This window comes from Bombina bombina, chromosome 4, assembly GCF_027579735.1.
Source record: "Bombina bombina isolate aBomBom1 chromosome 4, aBomBom1.pri, whole genome shotgun sequence".
In the NCBI taxonomy this organism is placed as follows: Eukaryota; Metazoa; Chordata; class Amphibia; order Anura; family Bombinatoridae; genus Bombina; species Bombina bombina.
In genome coordinates this window covers 526,649,865-526,670,204 of record NC_069502.1, presented here as the reverse complement: position 1 = coordinate 526,670,204, position 20,340 = coordinate 526,649,865, and the positions used below count along the sequence as shown (strand labels likewise).

Sequence of the window (20,340 nt, the reverse complement as noted above, 5' to 3'; positions counted from 1 at the left end):
GCAAGTGAAGGCTGTGTTGTGTAATTATTTTATTAGGTTTATAATGCTGTTTAGCATTTAAAGTCTTCATTTCAAAGCTTTAAAAATAATTTATTAGGTGTTACTTATGACTTTTTTGAGAGGGGCCTGGAACATATCCCCCTCACCTCCCATTGACTTACATTATAAACTGGGTTTCAATTTACAACGGTTTCGATTTACAACCATTCCTTCTGGAACCTAACCCCGGCGTAAACTGAGGGCTACCTGTATTCACCTTGTCTTTGTTTTCCTTCTGTAGCTCTCTTCAGAGACGTTCTCCTATTCTAACCTTTTGCAGATGCAGATTGATGAAGCTCTGCATTTTCATACAGGGGGCTGCCATCTTTGAGCTTATGTATTTTTGCACCTTGTGACACAAGCAGTGACCTTTTTTAGAGATGAGTAATGTTGCTAGCTTTTTGACCGCTGGATTGTGCACTGCTGACTAGTGTTCATGATAATGAGGGAGAGCTTTACATTTTTGCAGTTTTATACACAGTTAAAAAATGACATAACATGTAAAACATGTGACATGAATAGTATAGTGCAATGCAGAGCTCTCTCTCGGTATCATAAATACTAACCTGAAGTGCTCAATCCAACTGTCAGAAAGAGTGCAAGAATACATAAGCTCCACAATGGCACCGCACACTATGAAGATGTGGTGCTTGATAAACCAGTGAAAATGGCTTTGAAGATAGCACAAGAAGTAATACAATAAGCATTGCATTGTAGTTGTGCTCAGTAGTTTAAAGGGATATTAAACCCCCATTTTTTCATTCATGATTCAGATAAAGCATGCAATTTTAAGCTACTTTCTAATTTATTCCTATTATCAATTTTTCTTCGTTCTCTTGCTATCTTTATTAAAAAGCAGGAATGTAAAGATTTGGAGCCTGCCCATTTTAGGTTCCGCACCATGGATAGCGATTGCTGATTGGCGGCTACATTTAGCCACCAATAAGCAAACATAACCCAGGTTCTGAACCAAAAATGGGCTGGCTCCTAAGCTTTACATTTCTGCTTTTTTTAAAATAAAGATAGCAAGAGAACAAAGAAAAATGTATAATAGGAGTAAATTAGAAAGTTGCTTAACATTGCATGCTCTATCTGATCTATCTGATCCATTAAAGAAAATATTTGGGTTTAGTATCCCTTTAATGCTGCACTAAGATGTGAGATCAGACTACTTTATAATGTAACAGCTTATGCCTTTCCTTATGTGGTTTCATTATTGTATTTAAAGAGACAGCAAAGTAAAAATTAAAGTTTCATCATTCAGATAAAGCATGCAATTAAAAAAAACACTTTCCAATATATGTTCATTATCAATATGCTCACATTCTATATATATATATATGCACAGTTTCCACTTTCTCAGGCTCGAGATCCTACTGAGCATGTGCAAAAGTGAAATAGCCATATACATATATTCCATATTACCCATTCTATAGTAAAAGTAAATGTAAAAGGATATGGCATTTTACCAATTCTAAAATAGTGTAATATTATTAATAAAATGGACATTTCAGAATTTCTGCTCTTACTTTTGTATAAGTTAGCACTGAGCATGCTCACTTCTTGACTGACTAAGTGCCATGAATGTGCTTTCCTTCTTTGCACATAAATAGCAGGTGCTGGCTTAGCATCATGCACCATACATGCACCAAGGGTGACTACACAACCTCTTTATTTTTCGGTCAGTCAAGAAGATGTATCGTGCAGTGAGTGCTATTTTTAAAAAGGAAAGCTGAGAAGTGTGCACTTGTTTCAGAAAGGAAATGTACAAAGTTGCATACATTGTTGAAAATACAACTACCTTAAAGACTTCCAAGCCTACCTCAGTATGCTCTCATGGAAAAGAGCTGTGTTTTACAAAAAGGATACCAAGAGTAAGAGGTAAATTTTCTTAATAGGGATAATTTGGAAGGCTGTTTAAAAATGTGTACCTCTATCTGAATCATTAAAGTTTAATTTTGAGTTCCATGTCCCTGCAGGGATTTACTTAATCACATTATGCTAAACTATAACAACAAACACTTAAACATACTCTGCAGATGCAATATTATTAATTGACTATGTGACTGATAATACATTTAAAATAATTACCCATTATATTTTAATAACTTTTTAAACAGGTACAATTTTCACTATTTTCTCTTATACTTGATTTAAGACAGGGTATGCCATTTTAGTAGTAATGAATTCCATATAAAATATACATTTTGGCTTTAATAGGAGTTTAATGAGAGTTTGCTAATTGTTCATCAGCTAGGGAGACATTATGTTCCAGTAAGTATAAGTTAAATTGAATCTTTGAATTTGTAAACATTTTATAGTCCACTTGGTGCTAATGGGAATGTACTATTTTAGCCACCTACTGTTTAGTGATGTAGATGAAACAACGTCACCTATTGGCTAACAAATCTTCAAATGATTATTGCCCATGGTAAAAATCACAAGCCAGTCACATTCGAGTTCAGTGACCATTAGAATACAGATCAAACCATTTCACTTTATAGGTAAATCTGAATCTATTGAAAAAAATCTCAGTGTATAAAATATTTTTCTAATTTTATTGTTGTAGTTTTTCAGAAATGCATGATTAAAGGGACAGTGAAGTCAAAATTAAATTTAAATGGATTGGATAGAGTAGGACATTTTAATTTTTTTCACAATTTACTTCTGTTTTGCTTCATTTTCTTGGAATCTTTTTTTAAAGAGTAATCCTACGCTCAGAGCGTGCAGGTGAATTTTGCCACCTGGAAGCAGTGTTTGCAACAATGTTTATAGAAATGTTAAACATAGTTGCAAATACTGCTGCTATGGACTGCTGAAGACACATGCTTATTTCTAAGTTCCTTTCAGCCTACCTAGATTTACTTTTCAATAAAGGATAACAAAAGAACAAAGCAATTTTGATGATATAAGTAAATTGGAAAGATATTTAAAATTGCATGCTATATCTGAATCATGAACGTTTAATTTTTACTTTACTGTCCCTTTAAATCTTAGCTGTTTGATTTTGGTTTAGACACTGCTGCATTTCCGCATTAATATTCAAATGGGTTTATGTAAAGCATATGTTTATATAGAATATTTCTTCATATTTGATCTCTATTTCTCCATGCATACCTGACTTTGTTTTCACCCATGCATTTTCCTATTATGAATTTACAACAAGTCATGTAGACAAATATTTTATCATTTTTCTTGTTTGCTTGAAAAATCTTTTGTGATTGAATCGGTTTGATGAAACGGTACCATTGAGTGCCAGGAGAACTTTTCAGAAATTTGCTAACATGATGGTATTGCCTCTGGAAATAATATGCTACCACAACATCCATATGTTCTTGAACAGGTTTGCAGATTTTTTCAGATGCTAAAGATTTTTCCCTACAGTTATTTTTTTCTTGGAATCCGGTCTTTTGGAGTTATCCAAGATGGGCTTCTACTGTTCCTCAGCAGTTAAAGCCTAAGTCTTCTGCAGCATCAGGTCAAATTACTGTCCAGGTTGGTGCCAAATCTTTGCCATGTACTGATACATTTTTGAAGCATGCTCAGGTCAGTTGTGTCTGCCTTTGCATTAAATTTGTCCTGAGCCATTAATACCGAAATAGTATTTTATAATGATATTCCTTTACTATGCATAACAACTATTTGTTCACTTTTCAAAGTGTTATTGGACTGTGCTTGCATGCATTTTAGGTTACACAGTTATATAGATATCTCTAACTGCTTTTAAAAGGATTATAATGCCAGTTAAGTATGTCATTAATATACAGTTTCAGTGCATATATATGGATAATTCTACTTGTTGATTGCAGTACCAAGAAGTAGTAAGATTGACATTATATAATAGGGATTGCTTTCTTTTCAATATATGTAAATTTCATATTGAAATGTATTTTTCTAATGTAGATAGTTAACATGCCCATTCCAGCTACATTGGCACTGCCCCTTTGTGATGTCACCACACCTCTGTGGCAATGTTACTGGCACTGCCATTTAAAGTATGAGACCAATGATCCTCGGCCTGTAGTGGTGGGGATCGCTGGTCATCAAACGCACTCAGGCCACCATGCACATAATGAGACAGCTTGTTATGTGCATTAAATTGATTAATTAAGGAAAATATATCAATATTGTAATATATATAAATTATTGTCTGCTTTTGAGTTAAAATTCCTCTGAGGAGGCTGTAGAATGGTGACATTTTCATGAGCCAGCACCATTCTATTGATTGATTAAATCACAGCACATACTTGTTTACATTAGTCCCTTACTGGCAAGAGAACATTTTTACTTAATTGCTGGTATGTGCTACACGTTTAATATCTTATAGAAGAACATTTACAATTAAAGAACAATTTCTCAACTCTTTATAATGACCTCAATGCTTAATCATTAATATGTATATTTATTTATCCCAGCATCCAAATTCTACTCCATTAGTGTAGAGGAGCCCTTTAAAGTAAGGTGGGAAATGTAGCTTAAACAGAATCCAATAAATATGCACTGAAAAATGAGCAATGCATGCAAGGTATTTTCTTAGATCTAAACATACTTTGGACTAATGCATGAGAAACTACATACATAGATAAAATGTAGTGTTTGATATATGGCTATTCACATGAAAAAGGACCTACAATTTAAATTATATCAAAATTAGGATTCATGAATTGTGAAGTGTTGTAGTTTCATTATAGTCACTTGTTATTTACTTTTATGTGAACTAAGTTTAAAAAAGTAATACACTTATGTAGTTATCAGTTTCATTTGATCAGATGTTTTTACAAATCTATTTAAATGGCTTAATAACTGCAGATAACATATAGTGCTGATAATAATTTCAACAAAAGCAAAAACAATGAATATCATTATAAAATAATTCACAAAAAGTCTATGTGCAATGAATCTGTACACGGAGGCTTTTGTTCATTTTGGAGAGCTCAAACAAATCAACATTTCATGTATATTGCATGATGCCATGAAATTATGTCCATGCAAATCATTTCTCTCATCAGCTCTTCTGATATTTTTTCATTTGCAATTATATGTGGGTTCAAATCACCCTTTCCACTGTGTGCTCGCAGTAATCTAAAAACTGTGCATCAGCATTCTCTGATTTTGTCTCTTCATCATTAACCATGGTAATGTTTTGTGAAACGTCCCATACTGGCATTTTGGCACCAAAATGCTATTCTTACTAGTATGGCGCTTGTGTATGGAGTGATTCTTGTACTTGACATTTAGTGCATATTTATTATGTCTCTAGCCTTCTGAAGAAAGAAATATTGTAATTAAAGCATCCTCATATTACAAAGGCTCATTAACTGTGACATTTGCCGTAGCTTTTGTGGATAACAAAAGCATTTTTAATTTTTATTGTTATTATTACTATTATTAATATCTATTGCACAGTTAAATTATTTTGGAAGACACAAATCACATTATTGTGAACAACATAATTGTTAAAAGTCAGACTCCATTTGAGTACATTTTACGAGCCAAATATTTTGTAACTCATCATTTTGATATTACAAACTATATATAAATACTGCATGGTAAAGAAATGCTAAGTGTCAGAAAATATATTTCCTGGCGCAGTGATATTAAGGTAATATGACCTATCTATTTAGTTATCAGTGTATTCAGCAGTGTGTGTGTGCTCAATATGTCGAATGTTATTGAAAGCAGGTTGCTGTACTTTGGCATGGTCTGCACTAAGCATGTACAAAGTATTCTGTAATTGTCATGTAAATGTGTTTTATTATGTGTAATTATTTTGTACTTTAATGTCTTTTTCTATGTGCTTGAAATTGCTGGTCATTCATGAATGATTTAGCAACTCAAGATGTAACTTGTATTTGTTCTGTCCATTGTAAATTGTATCAATGTAAATGTGTTGTCCATTTTTTGTCAGCTTTTTCTGTTTTTCTTTTTGTTTTGTTTTTCCAACAACATTTTGAAATGATGTTGGAAATAGATTTGCGCAAAGCCATGCTTTGTAAGCTTTGCTTGTTTGTTACTTTCTATTTGGTAACAGTTTTTCTGTTTGTGTTATTTCAGTGTTACCTCCTGATATAGCAAACGTTATTGCACCCCCTGAATTTAAAGAATGCTATAGGCTAATTGAGCCTGTTAAAACAACTTGCATTAGACAATAAAACAGAGATGTTATATTGCATGTTTACTACCATCAGCAGGTGCAATATCATTTGCTATCTCTGCTTATACTTGATATTCTAACATATTTCTAACAATTTGTTTCAGTTGGACAACCAACAGACTTAGATTTTGAAATAGTTAATGAGAGTACAGTTCGAATGTCATGGAAAAGGCCTGCTGAAAGGATAAAGGGTTTCAAGATTACTGTAGTCCCAACTATTGGTAAGTATCATACAACATTTCACGCCATAGAACCTTTTTATATTTTCTATAATGGTTTACAATAAAAACACAGCACCTAAACCGTACCATGCTTAGACTTTAAATTCTATGAATGTACCTGATTTTCATGATTCCACATACAGTACACGTTTTCATTACTTTCATAGGTCACATGAAGAATGCTTAAACATTCTTTAAATTTTGGTTGCAAAAAAAGAGTTGAAACGCTTGTGTTGCATCTCTGTAAACCAAGCTCTTACATTCTTTTGTCATTATTTTACTTCTTCATTTTGAAGCCTTAGCAGTTTAAATCACAAACCTTTATCACCCAATCCATATGATACCCGCTTTGTGCAGACATCAAACTACACTCTCCCTGAAAGTAAGACAAGCCCCCCATTCCACTCTTTCTCCGGGTAGAAACTAACAGTTTAAAAGGCTAAATACAATGTTGTATGGGTCTTTAAAAATAACTAAGTATTTTTTTAAGAATTAGATCATTTTTACCATATTTACTACCAAAACATAGCTGTGGTCTGCTCATGCTGACCAGTAGATTGCATAATTGATGTTATTCTGCTTTCTATTGTTTAAATTGGGAATTAAAACAAGAGTGCAGTAGCTTTTAGCTCCAGTATGCCGTGCACCACAGTTTTTTCCTTATCGTCTGAAGTGGCACAGATACGTTGCTTTTGCAAGTAGGGGGATAGTTGTGAAATTGTGTAATCAGCATTATGATGTTTTTCAGATGGGCCGACAAAAGAATTGGATCTTCCAGCATCAGCAACACAAACTGTGCTAACAGAACTTATACCAGATGTGGAGTATGTTGTAACAATAATTTCTTATGATGAATATGAGGAGAGTTTACCCGTGTTTGGACAACTTACAAGTAAGTACTTAACAAAAACAATGAATTACTAGTAAGTTAAATCACTGAATAGGAAAATTCAGCTTTTAGTAAACTTCCCAGATCATAGATGGTGTGATGCAGTGTAAAATCAATTTGTTATATATACTGTGTATATATATATATATATATATTTAATACAGTAATAATTTGTGTACATAATGTATTAATCAGCACAGTTATACGAAATTATCTTTGTTGTGTTCTTTACTCATTTTATTTAAACAATAACTTACTTCTTTTACTGGTTTTATAACCAATTATTGAGGACATTTTTCCTCGCTCCACTACTCTCCCCTAATTTTGAAAGCTTCAAGCGCTCCCTAAAGACTCTACTATTCAGGGATGCATACAACCTACACTAACCTTTCCTATCTCCTTGAACCCCATTAGCATGTAAGCCTATGAGCCCAGCTGTTTTTAGCTCACCTTCATAAGAGAAGACTACAACAGCGCAACTCTCAACAGGGCCCTTTTACCCATTTGATCCCTATAAATGTTATCTTGTATACCGCCTATGTTCATTGCGCTGCGTAATCTGTTGGAGCTCTACAAATACCTGACAATAATACAAATAATAATGTAATTACTACATGAGATAAATTAAATACATAAATTAACATTAGTTTTGCTGTTTTTCACTTGAATGTAATGTGTGTGTGTGTTTTACAAATGATCTTATTCCTGGTTATCCTTTCAGCAGTTTCAAGAATAGTAGTAGTTGCTATTAGTGGTTAAATTAGCTATTAAAAAGTACTGGTGTTTGTACCACACAGCCACTACCAGTAGTTTGTTAATCAAGTAAGTTCATTTCTAAGGCTCAATAGAAACTATTTTTTTAAATCAGAAGAGATAGAAAGTGGTATTTACACTAATGTATGTTACACTGTAGTGTTTTATGCACAATACAGGTATACCCCGCTCATACAGCGGGTTAGGGACCGGAGCCCCGCTGTAAAGTGAAAACCGCCTTAAAGTGAAACAAGGCAGTTTTAGATTTCTTTTCAGTGTTTAAAATCTTAAAATTATGTTTGAACTAACATATATTAGGGGTGCAATAGTGCTACGTTTAGTTTAACACTAGCACAGCAAGTATTCAATTAGTATTCAATAAATACTGTACCTGTAAAATAGGGACAATTACTGTAGTAAAATTTGCCAGACTATAACACTGAGACACAGATTGCACTGCAATGCAGTTAACATTGAACTAAGCATAGCAAAATGGTACCAGTCACTTTTCTCGCAATCTCACAATGATTTACAGCACTGTTTCAAAATCCTTGGAGGTTGAACTTCAGCTCCACAAAGCGCTGTATTAGCGAATCGCTGTAAAGTGAAGCGCTGTAAAGTGAGGTATACCTGTATTAAACAATTATGTAAAGCTTTTTCATAGTTTTAAAAAACTGTCTTATTAAACTCATAAAAACAACATAGAACTTTGGGTTATTTTATTGCTCTTCTTTGGTACTCTGTAATATATAAACCACCATTATCGTAATTATTTAAGGTAGTCAAAGTTATCTTATGTTTAATTGATCAGATTAAAATAATTATTCAATGTCCCTTTTAGTTCCTGGTTACCTGTGAAGTCCTCTTTGCCTAGCAGTGCATGCACAAAATGAGTATAAGTTCCCTAACAAATATACATTTTGTTGTCTAGTAACTAATTAAATGTTTTCTATTTTAAGTTCAAACAGGAGCTCGTGTGACTTCAGAGGAACAGAAGCCGGTTGACTCGCCAAGTAAGTATTTAATGTGTTCTTTTAATGAGCTGCGTAAAACAATAAATCTGTCCCATATAGGCAGCTGAAAATGAGTTAAAGCCGCAGGCAATATGAAATATATCTTAATAAAGGACATAATGTATCTCATACCTCATGTTGTGCCTTCTGATTTATTACAAATAGGCCAAGATATAATTATTTATTTTAATGGACATTTGCTAAAGCTATTGAAAAAGTGCCAACATATGTACATTTGGGAAAATAATCTCAGTTCCTGTGGCTAAATAAAAGGAAACCAATGTAATAAAAGAAATTCCTGAAATATTATAAAATCAGAAGGATCGCTAACATTTATACCTGTAAATTCACTTTTGGTATTTAAAAAACACATTTATGTCTAAACGTGGGAATTTAAATACAAAAGGAGTTAAACATATGTCCATTAGGATTTAAAAATGAGAACACTTAATGGGACAATAAAGTCAAAATTAAACTGACTTGATAGAGCATGTCGTTTTAAACAACTTTCCAATTGACTTCTTTAATTAATTTTGCTTAGTTATCTTTGTATCCTTTATTAAAAGGTAACCTAGGTGAGCTCAGGAGTGTGCACTTGTCTCTAGCCATCTGGCAGCAGTGTTTGAAACATTGTTAATAGCAATGTTATACATAGATACAAACACTGCTGCCATAGATTGCTAAAGACACATGCACGCTCCTGATCTTCTATCACCCTACATAGCTTTACTTTACAAAGGATATCAAGAGAACAAAGCAAAATTTATAATAGAAGTAAATTAGAAAGTTGTTTGAAATCACATGCTCTATCTGAATCATTAAAGTTTAATTTTGACTTGACTGTCCCTTTAAAGTGAAGGTAAAGTTTTCCTTTTTTTATACCTGTATTATATTAGTCATATGCTATATAGTATGATCGCCTACTTTTTTTAAATTATTTTAATATATCTTATTGTATTATAAACTAGTTGTATTTACCTACTCAGCCATTCTTTACTCCTCCCTCCATGAATTTCCTGGTTTTTCTCACTCTTACGTACAGAGCGGTCCCACCCGCTCTATACGTAAGTTCAAAAGCGCGTTCTCGCTTGCCGGTCAATTGGCGCATGCGCACACTTCGCCGTATATTAAATTTGCGCATGCGTGACTTTAATATTGATAGACCGAACATACTATCGCAATTGCGCATGCGCTAAACTGGAGCGAGCTCGGCTTGCAAGGGAGAGTAAGTAATGCCAACGCATGCGCAGAACGTCAAGGAATCTGTGACGTCAAATGACGGCCGCCTAACGGCCAGACTTACTATTGGCTGATGCAAGAACGTGACCGGACAGAAACCCCCTCCCAAAAAAACGGGTTGTTTTTGAAACGATCAGAAATAGAGAGAAAACAGGTGATAACTAAATAAATATATCAAATTAAAAAAATTCATGAATTAAACTAACATTAATTTTTTAAGTATTTACATATACAATCATCTAATCGTGCAAACTTTACCTTCACTTTAAGCTTATTTTCATGTATTTCACTTTCATTATTCATTGATGAATTTTGCCTGCTTTTCCTGTAATTGAAGTGTGAAAATTGCAGTTTTGAAGGTAAAGCTAAGCAATGCTGCTGCAGTTTCTCACTGGTTTAGGACTATTAGACTTCCCAGCCCTGCATTAATGCCAGACATTTGACACATATTCATCATGAAGTAGTAATGTTGTAATGTGTTTAGGGTGTACTATAGCTAATATGTTGTATTTCCTTTTAGGATGCTCTATTAGTGCAGTTGCTGATGTAGTCTTTCTTGTGGATGGCTCTTGGAGCGTGGGGAGAAACAACTTTAAATACATTCTGGAATTCATATCCTCTCTAGTATCAGCTTTTGATATTGCTGAAGACAAAACACGTGTTGGAGTTGTCCAGTACAGCTCTGACACAAGGACTGAGTTTAACATGAATGTATATTACAATAAAGCAGATCTCCTTTCTGCAGTAAAAAGAATACCTTACAAAGGCGGCAATACAATGACAGGTATGCATAAGACAATTTCCTTGTAATATTATTTTTGCATTTGTTAGGCAATATAGGCAACTGCCTAGGGGCTTCTTCTGCCAGAGAGGTGCCTTGCTTGCTGGTAAAGTGATTAAACATTGCTTTTTAGTGTTGTCCACCTTGTTGCCAAGTGCAATTGTACTGTGGGATACAGAGACTTTTAAGCAGGTCTTTTTTGAAGTCCTGTGGATGTTGTCATACATAAGTAAAGCAAAAAGTTGGTGATTTTGTAATTAACACTTGTTTATAGGCACTAGGGTGCAATTCAGCTTTTAAAGGGACAGTCTACTCCTGAATTTTTATTGTTTAAAAAGATAGATAATACCTTTATTACCCATTCCCAGTTTTGCATAACCAACACTGTTATATTAATACACTTTTTACCTCTGTAATTACCTTGTATCTAGGCCTCTGCAGACTGCCCCCTTATTTCAATTCTTTTGACAGACATGCATTTTAGCCAATCAGTGCCCTCTCATAAGTAACTCCACGGGCATGAGCACAATGTTATCTATATGTCACACATGAACTAACACCCTCTAGCTGTGAAAAAATGTCAAATGTACTGAGATAAGAGGCAGCCTTCAAAAATTGGGAAGTTGTTTAAAATTACATACCTTATCGGAATCATGAAAGCTTACTTTTGACTAGACTGTCCCTTTAATTCATATAGCTTGTTTATGCATTGCTTCAGTAGTGCATGGTTTATGTTAAATTGTGGGAAATATATATTTTTTTGCTTAGTCAAATTAATCAGTTTCTGGTTAGTTCCAAAATGAGACTTCATGAAACAGGAAAATTAAAATATATTAACCTCTTTCACATCTCTCACTCATCACTTCATTATTTATTAAGCGTAGCAAATTATATTTTAGGTGAGGCTATTGACTATCTGATTAAGAATTCTTTTGTGGAATCTGCTGGCTCAAGAAAAGGATTTCCCAAAGTAGCAATAATCATTACGGATGGAAAATCACAGGATGAAGTTGAAATTCCAGCAAGGGAACTCCGTAACCAAGGAGTTGAAGTTTTTTCTCTTGGTAAGTCACAACCAAAATATTTCTTAAGTATAAAAGGCATTGCTTGCATTTTAATATTGATACTATTCCACAGAAATTAATTATTTTCAATGTTCTTGATTCAGGTATAAAGGCTGCGGATGCGAAAGAACTCAAACAAATGGCTTCTCTGCCTTCATTAAAACATGTTTACAATGTTGCAAATTTTGATGCTATTGTTGATGTACAGAATGAAATAATTACTCAGGTTTGCTCAGGGGTCGATGAGCAGCTAAGTGAGCTTGTTAGTGGAGAAGAAGGTAAGCCAATTACTTCTTGAAAGATAAATATCTATAAATAACTTTGTTTTAAACATATACGTTAAGTAACATCACTAATAATGCCTTGTTTTAAATTTGCATGCAAATAATTGTATCAAACTGTGTATTGGAACACCTGTAATTTACCTCACAATACCTAGTCTGGATAGAAGGTCTTTTAGAAACATATCCTCATTTATAAACTGAAAATGGATTTAGATTTCTGTTTAAAGTGTTTAGAGTCATTCTTGCATACACTAATTGATAAGAACATTATTTACATTCTTTAAACAAATCATATCAGAATTCACATTCAAGGCAATAGTATAATCAGGACCTTCAATACCCCTGGAAAGGGATTAGAGTTGCATTACATGATGAGATGTTCAGAGCAAACGAGTGCATGTGTAGTACCCAGCATCTTAGTTGTTCTATGAAAACATTATTGCTGTTAACAATTTCTCTACCTACACTTTAAGCAAATGTTCAGGAGGGTGCATAAGACTATGGGTAAAAGGGAAAGACAGGTGTGAAGAGAGTATAACCAGAGAGTGTTTCTGTCTCTCTACAGCTAGGTCAGTAAGTTTTAGGAGCCACTGACCATGAGGTCATAGGACATCCCTGACATGGCCTTTATTTTTTAGTCATAAGCTTCTTCCAGTCTCTAGTGTTGGTCGTAACTATTTTTTTCCACAACCTTTGACACATATTAAATGCCTTAATTGTTGCCAAAATAAGCCCACCTCTCAAAAACATATGTTTTAAGGCTGTAAGGAAATATAAATAGACTCAAATTATTATACATAAGTAGATCTAAGTATTTAACCTAAGCATTATCACCTAAACAGAACCACAAACAAATTTGTTTTCTAAATCTGTAGATTCTTTGCATGAAATCAAGTTTCTATAGAGATCACCCTATTTATCCTGCTTTCCAAATTCCATTCACCTAGATTACGAGTCCATTCAACCAAACACTAAATTACAGAAAATAATAAAATAGTTACAATTTTTTAAACTAATTACACCTAATCTAATCCCCCTAATAAAATAAAAAGCCCCCCAAAATAAAAAAAATCCCTACCCTATACTAAATTACAAATAACCCTTAAAAGGGCCTTTTGCGGAGCATTGCCCCAAAGTAATCAGCTCTTTTACATGTAAAAAATACAATACCCCCCCAACATTACAACCCCCCACCCACACACCCAACCCTACTCTAAAACCCACACAATCCCCCCTTAATAAAACCTAACACTAACCCCTTGAAGATCACCCTACCTTCAGACGTCTTCACCCAACCGGGCAGAAGTGGTCCTCCAGACAGCCAGAAGTCTTCATCCAATCTGGGCAGAAGAGGACCTCCAGACGGGAAGTCTTCATCCAGGCGGCATCTTCTATCTTCATCCATCCATCCGGAGCGGAGCGGGTCCATCTTCAAGCCATCCGACGTGGAGCATCTTCTTCCATCCGACGACTAACACTAAATGATGGTACCTTTAAGTGATGTCATCCAAGATGGCGTCCCTTCAATTCTGATTGGCTGATAGAATTCTATCAGCCAATCAGAATAAAGGTAGATTAAATCCTATTGGCTGATGCAATCAGCCAATAAGATTAAAGTTCAATCCTATTGGCTGATCCAATCAGCCAATAGGATTGAGCTTGCATTCTATTGGCTGATTGGAACAGCCAATAGAATGCAAGCTCAATCCTATTGACTGATTGGATCAGCCAATAGGATTTGTTCTACCTTAATTCCGATTGGCTGATAGAATTCTATCAGCCAATCAGAATTGAAGGGACGCCATCTTGGATGACGTCACTTAAAGGTACCGTCATTTAGTGTTAGTCATCGGATGGAAGAGGATGCTCCGCGTCAGATGGCTTGAAGATGGATCCGCTCCATTCCGGATGGATGAAGATAGAAGATGCTGCCTGGATGAAGACTTCTGCCCGTCTGGAGGTCCTCTTCTGCCCGGATCGGATGAAGACTTCTGGCCGTCTGGAGGACCACTTCTGCCCGGTTGGGTGAAGACGTCTCAAAGTAGGGTGATCTTCAAGGGGTTAGTGTTAGGTTTTATTAAGGGGGATTGGTGGGTTTTAGAGTAGGGTTGGGTGTGTGGGTGGTGGGTTGTAATGTTGGGGGGTTATTGTATTTTTTTTTTACAGGTAAAAGAGCTGATTACTTTTGGGCAATGCCCCGCAAAAGGCCCTTTTAAGGGCTATTTGTAATTTAGTATAGTGTAGGGATTTTTATTATTTTGGGGGGCTTTTTTATTTTATTAGGGGGATTAGATTAGGTGTAATTAGTTTTAATTTTTTTTAATTATTTTATTTTTTTCTGTAATTTAGTGTTGTTTTTTTCATAATTTAGTTTATTTAATTTAATTGTAATTAATTAAAGTTAATTTAGGCAATTTATTTAAAGATAGTATAGTGTTAGGTGTAATTGTAACTTAGGTTAGGATTTATTTTACAGGTATATTTGTATTTATTTTAACTAGGAAGTTATTAAATAGTTAATAACTATTTAATAACTATTCTACCTAGTTAAAATAAATACAAAGTTGCCTGTAAAATAAAAATAAACCCTAAGCTAGCTACAATGTAACTATTAGTTATATTGTAGTTATCTTATGGTTTATTTTATAGGTAAGTATTTAGTTTTAAATAGGAATAATTTAGTTAATAATAGTAATTTTATTTAGATGTATTTAAATTATATTTACGTTAGGGGGGGTGTTAGGGTTAGGGTTAGACTTAGATTTAGGGGTTAATAACTTTATTATAGTGGCGGCGACGTTGGCGGTGGCAGATTAGTGGTTAATAAGTGTAGTTAGGTGGCGGCGACATTGGGGGTGGCAGAGTAGGGGTTAATAAATAAAAAGTAGGTGTCGGCGATGTTGGGGGCAGCAGATTAGGGGTTCATAGGGATAATGTAGGTGGTGTCGGTGTCCGGAGCGGCAGATTAGGGGTAAATAATAAAATGCAGGTGTTGGCGATGTCGGGGGCAGCAGATTAGGGGTTAATAAGTGTAATATTAGGGGTGTTTAGACTCGGGGATCATATTAGAGTGTTAGGTGTAGACATAAATTTTATTTCCCCATAGGAATCAATGGGGCTGCGTTAGGAGCTTTACGCTGCTTTTTTGCAGGTGTTCGGGTTTTTTTCAGCCGGCTCTCCCCCATTGATGCCTATGGGGAAATCGTGCACAAGCACGTTTAGTCAGCTCACCGCTACCGTAAGCAACGCTTGTATTGAGGTGAGATGTGGAGCAAAATTTTGCTCTCCGCTCACTTTTTTGCAGCTAACGCCGAGTTTAAAAAAACCCGTAATACCAGCGTTGTCTGTAGGTGAGTGGTGAGCATAAACTGCTCGTTAGCCCCGCAAGCCTTACCGACAAAAACTTGTAATCTAGCCGATTGTCTTTATATTTAATTGCGTAATGCAAAATTAAGTTGTGACTTTAGTGTCAAATGCTATTTACATAGGCTTTCAATAAATACATGTGGCAGAATACTTTTTTAGGTCATTCCCAATTTAAAGCTCCTTTAATATTTGATACATTTGTTAGAATTCTTTTTTTCTGAGATATTGATTTATAAACAAAAGTTTGTTTTGCTGTCAGGGTAGCTGTACAACCACACTGAATGAATTATTTTAATATTTTATCAGTTTATGACCATATTTTGTCATCATATAGACAATACTGACATAATTGCCAAAAGTTGGAAATGAATATCCCACAATCTTTTACAGACTATGGGTAATAATATGAATCTATTTCAATTAAACATTTGTGCTGCTTTGGTAAATTAACAAAATTATCAAACATATTCATGTTTTAGTCCATTTAACCTCACTGCTCAAAAATGTATGCCTTTTGTTTTTTTAATATTGCAGAGTGTTTTTTCATTAAAGACTAACTGTTCTTATGTGGTTTTTGGTTTCATTTAGTTATTGAGTCTCCTTCAGATTTGGTGGTTACAGAAGTTTCTTCCAAGTCAATGAAGATCACCTGGAAAGCATCCCCAAGCCAAATCACAGGCTACAGAGTCCAGCTTATTCCTATGTTAGCAGGAAGTAAACAACATTCTCTAAATCTTGGCCCTCAGACCACTAGTATCAACCTGAAGGATCTCTCCCCCGATACAGAGTACCAGATTAATTTATATGCAATGAAAGGACTCACAGCAAGTGAGCCAATCTCAACACTGGAAAAAACCCATGCAGTTAAAGTACGAGTGGGTAGGTTATTGACTCTTATGTTTACCTTCCTTTATAAATAGTTTCCTAACACACCAATTTTTACACATACAAGTAGCTGTTACTGTCCATATTTTCAGCTTGCTGTGGAAACTAGTTTTCTGCTTAGACTCACACAGTACTGGAACAAATAATAAGGGATGTGAATTCAATTTACAATCTTTTATTTATTGTTTTTAACAGAATGTGCCGGAGGTGTGGATATAAAGGCTGATGTTGTTCTCCTCGTTGATGGCTCTTATAGTATTGGTATTGCTAATTTTGCTAAAGTCAGAGCCTTCCTAGAAGTGTTAGTAAAGAGCTTTGACATATCACCAAACAAAGTCCAGATCAGTCTGGTACAGTACAGCAGAGATCCATTTACAGAGTTTTCACTAAATAAGTATGACAAGATTGAAGACATTCTACATGCTGTGAATACCTTTCCATATAGAGGGGGCTCTACCAACACAGGCAAAGCAATGACCTACGTAAGAGAAAAGGTGCTTGTTGAAAGTAAGGGAGCAAGATCAAATGTTCCTAGAGTAATGATACTCATTACTGATGGCAAGTCATCAGATGCCTTTAAAGATCCAGCCATAAAACTACGAAATTCAGATGTTGAAATTTTTGCTGTTGGCGTCAAGGATGCAGTAAGGACTGAGCTGGAAGCAATAGCATCTCCTCCAGCAGATACCCATGTGTATACAGTTGAAGATTTTGATGCATTCCAAAGAATATCATTTGAGCTAACACAATCTATCTGTCTTAGAATTGAGCAGGAGTTGGAAACCATAAAGCAAAAATGTAAGTAAAAAGAAAAAGAGTTATTGTTCATAAAAACAAAGCACAAACTAAATGGAAATAGTGTAAATGCAATACAGAAAGAGAATAAGGATCAGTAGTCCTTATAAAAAGATAGGGATTTCAGCACACTCAAAAATCTAGAGCACTGCCAAAACTAATGGAAATTGTTATAATAATTATTATAAGGTTGCACGTGTGTAACTCAGCAAACAGAGAATAATACTTATAGACCAGCATGTGTTTTGAAGCACAAAAAAAGTGACTTTACCAAGCAGTGATTCAACCTACTCCAAGCTGATGAGTGGCAATAACCACAAAACAGCTGTCCTGGGATTGGTCTGAATCACTGTACTAACCCTAGCTAAGCTTAAAAGCTGTGTAATGTGGCGAAGCTATGGCGTAAAGGGAAGTCTGCCTTAAAAAGCAGGCTATAAGTAAAAAAGTGAGTCATTGTGAACCTCATTTGCATATCTCACCCAGAATCCTTTGCTGCATTGTAAACAATGTAATCAGAGAGTTTCTGTGGGAAAACCAAGTCTTCTGACTTGTCTAGATTTATATATATATATATATATATATATATATATATATATATATATATATATATATATATATATATATATATATATATATATATATATATATATATATATATTATTTATTTGTTGTTCTGTAAGTAATTATGATCCAAGCCCTCTCAACAAAAACACACAGTAAGTGTGATCACTTTATACATATTTATACTACAATTATGTTGGATATTTTTATTGTTTGGATTTTCACCCATAAGTATACAAGTACTATATCTTTTATGTAGTGAGAACAAACCTTTTCGATTAAGAGGAGATTATGAGCAGAAATATAGTCTGGGCAAAGTTAAAAATATAGACATCTGTGTTTGTGTTTTGATGCAATTTGCAAAAGAATAGTGTTGTTTTCCATGGAGCACTGGAGTGATAGCTGCGGCTATCCTTAGATTGTCTGTGTATAAAACAGGGCTACAGTGAGTCTCAGATTAAGAGCAGTTTCTGATTGGCCACGGCAAGGGAGACCAGGGCCATTTCATGATACAAATAGAGCACGCAATTTTAACCACATTTCCAAATAAATTTCATTTTCTAAATGTGCACAATCTTTTTATATGCACTCTTTCTGAGGCTTCAGCTCCTACTGAACATGTGCAAGATTCACAGTATATATGTATATGCATTTTGTGATTGGCTGATGGCTGTCACATGATGCATTAGGGAGGAAAATTTAACTAACTTTAATACTTGTCAGAAAAAAATCTACTACTCATTTGAAATTCAAACTAAATGCGTTTGAATTGTCTCTTTAGTATTGATTTATTGATTATGCTATTCTACTGTGTTAAGTGGTCCTTTAATGGGTGTCGCTGAGTGTCAAAGCCCTGCAATTTAAAAAATAATAATACTATGGGGTCAATTTATTAAAGACCGGGCGGACATGATTCGCTGTATGCTGTCAGCATTTAACATTGCACAAGCATTTCACAAGAAATGCTTGTGCTATGCCAACCCCAGCACACATTCGTATCTGATCGGGATGATTGCAGTCCGCCACTAAAAGGTAGCGGACAAGTTAAAGAGGCGAACCTGAAACCTCAGGTGGAGCAAGCAGCATCGGTTGCTTGATAAATCTCCCCCTATGTCTGAAATACAGTGCTTGATTTCTGATATGTAGTCCACAATGTATTAATTTGTGGGTTTACAAGGTTCCAAGGCAGCACTTCACCCTGCTCTTGTGTAAATAACTCATATGAGATCAGAGATTGTCAATCATTCCAACATACTCTGTTTAATACATTTGACAGAACCTGCTTTTTCAGAGATTATGATCATATACCTCCAACATTACAATAATCCTTTCCAGGATAGGAAATTAAGGGGGCAACGTCCCAATGGTCTGGGGGGCTGATTAGGTGGTCGGTGGACATGTAGAAGGAGTCAAGTCAGTACAGGGATGGAGTTGAGTGGTACTGAGATATAACTGCATTTATTGGAAGCACTTAGGCAGATAATGGTAGGGTAGAAAATTCAGCAGAAGGAACAGTGGGACATTGCTCCCAAACCAAGATGCTCCGACAAAATACAGAATGTTTTGTAACCCTGTTATATTGAGCTAAACGTAGCTTATTGGAACTTATCTGTACATTGCAGATTAGTATATCCTATATGCTTTAAATGCTAGTTATTGGTCTTTTGTAGAGATTGTTATTTTACCAAAATATGGTTTCATCAGAAAAAAATCTTTGTTGATACAGATTGTATTAAAATCATAGAGACATTAAAATATATTTGTACCTTCTCTTCAGATTTAAAAACAAATTAGTATTTTGTAAAATGCAGTTACTAATTCCTAATTTGACTTTTTGATGATATAATTGCAGTGTTGACACCTGCTCAAGATTTGACTTTCTCTGAGGTTACTTCAAACAGTTTCCGAGTAAACTGGTCCCCAGCTGCTGAAGATGTTTTGTCTTATCTTGTAAAATATAAGGTGGCTGTTGGTGGAGAAGAATTCATAGTTTCTATACCGGCCCCAACTACAACTACAGTTCTTTCAAATCTACTTCCAGAAACAACATATGCAGTCAGTGTTCTGGCAGAATATGCAAAGGGGGAGAGCCCCTCACTGGATGGGGAAGAAACAACATTAGAAGGTAAGGAGTTAGAACCATTAAAACAATCTACAAATGGCAAACTTAAATGTTGATAATTTTTATTGTTAAATGACAAGCTCCTTGTTAAGGTGGGCAGACATTTTTGTAGCAGTGTTTGCATGAAGCATATTAAAGAGTGGAGGGGGTGCACAGAGTTTATGTTCACAACTT

General features: G+C 34.8%; 1 protein-coding gene across 4 annotated transcripts in view; it reads left to right on the top strand.

Annotated features, from left to right (window-relative positions):
- Positions 1 to 20,340, top strand: part of COL12A1 (collagen type XII alpha 1 chain) — a 252,433-nt gene that overhangs the window by 7,797 nt on the left and 224,296 nt on the right. For 3 of the 4 annotated variants that reach the window (XM_053710444.1, XM_053710443.1, XM_053710445.1), the window contains exons 3-11: positions 6,298 to 6,414; positions 7,163 to 7,306; positions 9,016 to 9,069; positions 10,829 to 11,092; positions 11,989 to 12,153; positions 12,258 to 12,431; positions 16,392 to 16,682; positions 16,884 to 17,486; positions 19,897 to 20,169. The exons of the other annotated variant lie outside the window; for it this stretch is intronic. In XM_053710444.1, coding sequence (XP_053566419.1) covers positions 6,298 to 6,414; positions 7,163 to 7,306; positions 9,016 to 9,069; positions 10,829 to 11,092; positions 11,989 to 12,153; positions 12,258 to 12,431; positions 16,392 to 16,682; positions 16,884 to 17,486; positions 19,897 to 20,169 — 2,085 coding nt within the window. The remainder of the gene's footprint in view (positions 1 to 6,297; positions 6,415 to 7,162; positions 7,307 to 9,015; positions 9,070 to 10,828; positions 11,093 to 11,988; positions 12,154 to 12,257; positions 12,432 to 16,391; positions 16,683 to 16,883; positions 17,487 to 19,896; positions 20,170 to 20,340) is intronic. 4 annotated transcript variants of the gene reach the window in all.